This window comes from Capricornis sumatraensis, chromosome 6 (genome assembly GCF_032405125.1).
Source record: "Capricornis sumatraensis isolate serow.1 chromosome 6, serow.2, whole genome shotgun sequence".
Taxonomy (NCBI): Eukaryota; Metazoa; Chordata; class Mammalia; order Artiodactyla; family Bovidae; genus Capricornis; species Capricornis sumatraensis.
Genome location: NC_091074.1, coordinates 14,055,173 through 14,058,315, shown reverse-complemented (window position 1 = coordinate 14,058,315; position 3,143 = coordinate 14,055,173). Strand labels below are relative to the sequence as shown.

Here is a 3,143-nt window from a genome sequence, read left to right as displayed (position 1 = left end):
ATGAGTCTGGTGGGAGGCTTCCCCCACCACCCGGTGGTGCATCATGAGGGCTATCCGTTCGCCGCCGCCGCCGCCGCTGCTGCCGCCGCGGCCGCCAGTCGCTGCAGCCACGAGGAGAACCCCTACTTCCACGGCTGGCTCATCGGCCACCCCGAGATGTCGCCCCCCGATTACAGCATGGCCCTGTCCTACAGCCCCGAGTACGCCAGCGGCGCCGCCAGCCTGGACCACTCCCATTACGGGGGGGTGCCGCCGGGCGCTGGGCCCCCAGGCCTGGGGGGGCCGCGCCCGGTGAAGCGCCGGGGCACCGCCAACCGCAAGGAGCGGCGTAGGACTCAGAGCATCAACAGCGCCTTCGCAGAGCTGCGTGAGTGCATCCCCAACGTGCCCGCCGACACCAAGCTCTCCAAGATCAAGACTCTGCGCCTGGCCACCAGCTACATCGCCTACCTCATGGACCTGCTGGCCAAGGACGACCAGAACGGCGAGGCGGAGGCCTTCAAGGCAGAGATCAAGAAGACAGATGTGAAAGAAGAGAAGAGGAAGAAGGAGCTGGTCAGTACCAGGCGGCAGAGGGCAGTGGGGTGCGGGGGAGCGGGGATCCGGGTCTCTTTCCAGTTGGGCTGAGCGATGGCCCGCCGCGTTCTCTGGCAGCGCCCTGAGCCAAGTTGTTTGCACCAGGTTGTGGTCGGAAGGTTTGCCGAAGAAGCAGAGAGGCCGGGGGAGGGTGTCAGCACACGGAGGAGGTTAAGAGGGATGTTTTGCGCTGGCGATCTTCTTCTCGGGTTATCGCCGCGCCCCCAGGCACTTAGGGCGGGCCTCGCGAACTCCAGCTTCATCTTTCGATCGTACTGGCCTGGACCCCTCTTTGCTCGTCCTTTCGAGCCTTCATTCGGCCTCCAGTCCGCTCTTGCTTTCAGATGTTTGTAAAATAAGTTGCTCAGAAGCACTTGATTCCAGTTATTTCACTACTGGTTGCGTTTCCTCTTCTTGAGAATGAGGCAGCCACTGATTCTAAGAGTTTTTGCGGTGGTTCTGATTACTATGCCGGGAAGAGTGAAGGTGAACGTAAGATAAGTACTTCAAAATTCAGCTCAGTTTCTCTCTGGCAGTGATGTTAAAATGTGACTTCCCAGATGAGGATTCTTCCTGGGTATTTCTGGTTTTGTTTGCATGCGCCTTTACATTTTAAGACAAATAGTGAATATTATCATAGTCATTGTCATTGTTCTGAACAGTAACACAAAGTTATAACTGAAAATTAGTCTTCTCAAGTTCCTGACCAGGTGCCCACAGGTGGTGGAGTTTAGAGCAGGGCTACTGCCATGAAGAGCCTGGAAAATAATTCCATTTGTCGAGGTTTACTTCCTTGGGGCCTTTGGCGCTTTTGTTGCTGCAAAGTCGAGGGATCTCCTGTAGCCCGGGGTTTCAGAGGCCTTGGAGGAGGCCTAGGAGGCCTTGGGAGGACAGGCCCAAGCCCAGGCCGAGGCACCTCTCCCCATCTGCCTTAGAGCATGGGTCTGGGACTGCGATTGAAAACAGGGAAACCAGACTGAGTGCCGACCCCCGATCGCGCCCCTACATCTGGAGTTAGAGAGAAGGCCCCCAGTTCCTCCATAAACGACTTGAAAACGGGTGGTTGTTTATAAACTTGCCGACCTGGGAGTTGAGTGCTGCTGCTGCATGTCGGCCTGGGCGGTAACTAGGCCAGCGCCAGCCTTCCTAGCTCTTCTACAGGGGCTGGGACTTGAGGCCACCCCACCCGAGGTCCCTGGCTGACTCTCTCACTGTCTTCTCTGGCCGGGAAAGCGCGGGGGTTGCGTGGGACAGGATCTCCTCTCTGATTTTCTCTTTCTACTTTTCTCCCCCTCACCTCACCTCTTCTCTGCCCAGAATGAAATCTTGAAAAGCACAGTAAGCAGCAACGACAAGAAAACCAAAGGCCGGACGGGGTGGCCTCAGCATGTCTGGGCCCTGGAGCTCAAGCAGTGAGGAGGAGGAGGAGGAGGAGGAGCAGGAGGAAGAGAAGGAGAGCTCCGGCAGGGCCCAGGAGCTGGATGCAGACCCAGGACTCCAGGCAAGCTCTGCATGCTCCACGCTGAGGACTTCCTGCATTTGGATCATCCGGTTTATTTATGTGCAATGTGCCTCCCTCTCTTTGCCCCCCTTCGAGGCATCCGATCCCCACCTTCCCCTCCAAAAAAAAAAAAAAGTGGATATTTGAAGAAAAGCATTCCGTATTTTAATATGAAGAGGACACTCCTTCGTGGTAAGGGATCCCGTCGTTGTCTTGTAGAGTCTCTGTTTGTGAATGTTTCCTCCTGCTGTGTAGACACCAGCGATGCTCCCTCTCCACTTACCTAAACCCTTCCAGATAAAGACAGCGGGACACTAGTGTGTATGTGAAGTGTATCTTTAATACTTGGCCTTTGGATATAAATATTCCTGGGGATTATAAAGTTTTATTTCAAAGCAGAAAACGGGCGGCTAACATGTCCGTTGGGCTTTCCTGGTGGCTCGAGGGTAAAGAATCCGCCTGCCAATGTAGGAGACTCGGGTTCGAACCCTGGCTGCAAAAGATCCCCTGGAGAAGGACATGGCAATCCACTCCAGTATTCTTGCCTGGAAAATCCCATGGACAGAAGAGCCTGGCAGGCTACAGTCCATGGGATCGCAAAAGAGTAGGACACGGCTTAGCAGCTAAACCACCACCACTATCATGTATGTTGGGGGTAAGTGTCTAGCACCACAGTTCCATCTAATGTGGCTCCCACTTTGAAGATGTTTCCAACAGCTCCTTGTTTTGTGCACTTCCGTTCTCTACAATTAAGTGGAATTAATACTGAAGGTGTAAACGTTGTAAGTATTCAATAAACCACTGTGTGTTTTTTTTTTACAAAACCCCTATCTTTTAATGGTTGATACCTCAAGAGAGTTTTGAAAACAAAACTGTTATATTTGTTTTCATTATATTTAAAATATTCAGAAGTAAACTAAATTATCGTGATTGCCTCTAACTTTGTTTGATACAGTCAGTGGTTCGGATCGGTCATCAACGTGAGCAACCTTGAAGGCAGGGCCAGCGAGGAAGCCCTTTAAAAACAGATGTCCTTGGTGAAAGTCCTGCCAAAGGGCCTGGGCTC

The 3,143-nt window shown here is 53.2% G+C and overlaps 1 protein-coding gene across 1 annotated transcript; it reads left to right on the top strand.

Annotated features, from left to right (window-relative positions):
• On the top strand, positions 1 to 2,908 carry HAND2 (heart and neural crest derivatives expressed 2). The gene is made up of 2 exons (XM_068974189.1): positions 1 to 555; positions 1,894 to 2,908. The coding sequence occupies exons 1-2, from the start codon at positions 1 to 3 to the stop codon at positions 1,990 to 1,992; spliced, it is 654 nt and encodes a 217-aa protein (XP_068830290.1). The 3' UTR covers positions 1,993 to 2,908.
• Positions 2,909 to 3,143: the final 235 nt, after the last annotated feature.

What these genes read in the sequence shown, in the direction of transcription:
- HAND2 (XM_068974189.1), top strand. Translation starts at nt 1, where the DNA reads ATGAGTCTGGTGGGAGGCTTCCCCCACCACCCGGTGGTGCATCATGAG. An exon ending in AGAAGAGGAAGAAGGAGCTG is followed by an intron (nt 556 to 1,893) that starts GTCAGTACCAGG and finishes TTCTCTGCCCAG; the next exon opens with AATGAAATCTTGAAAAGCAC.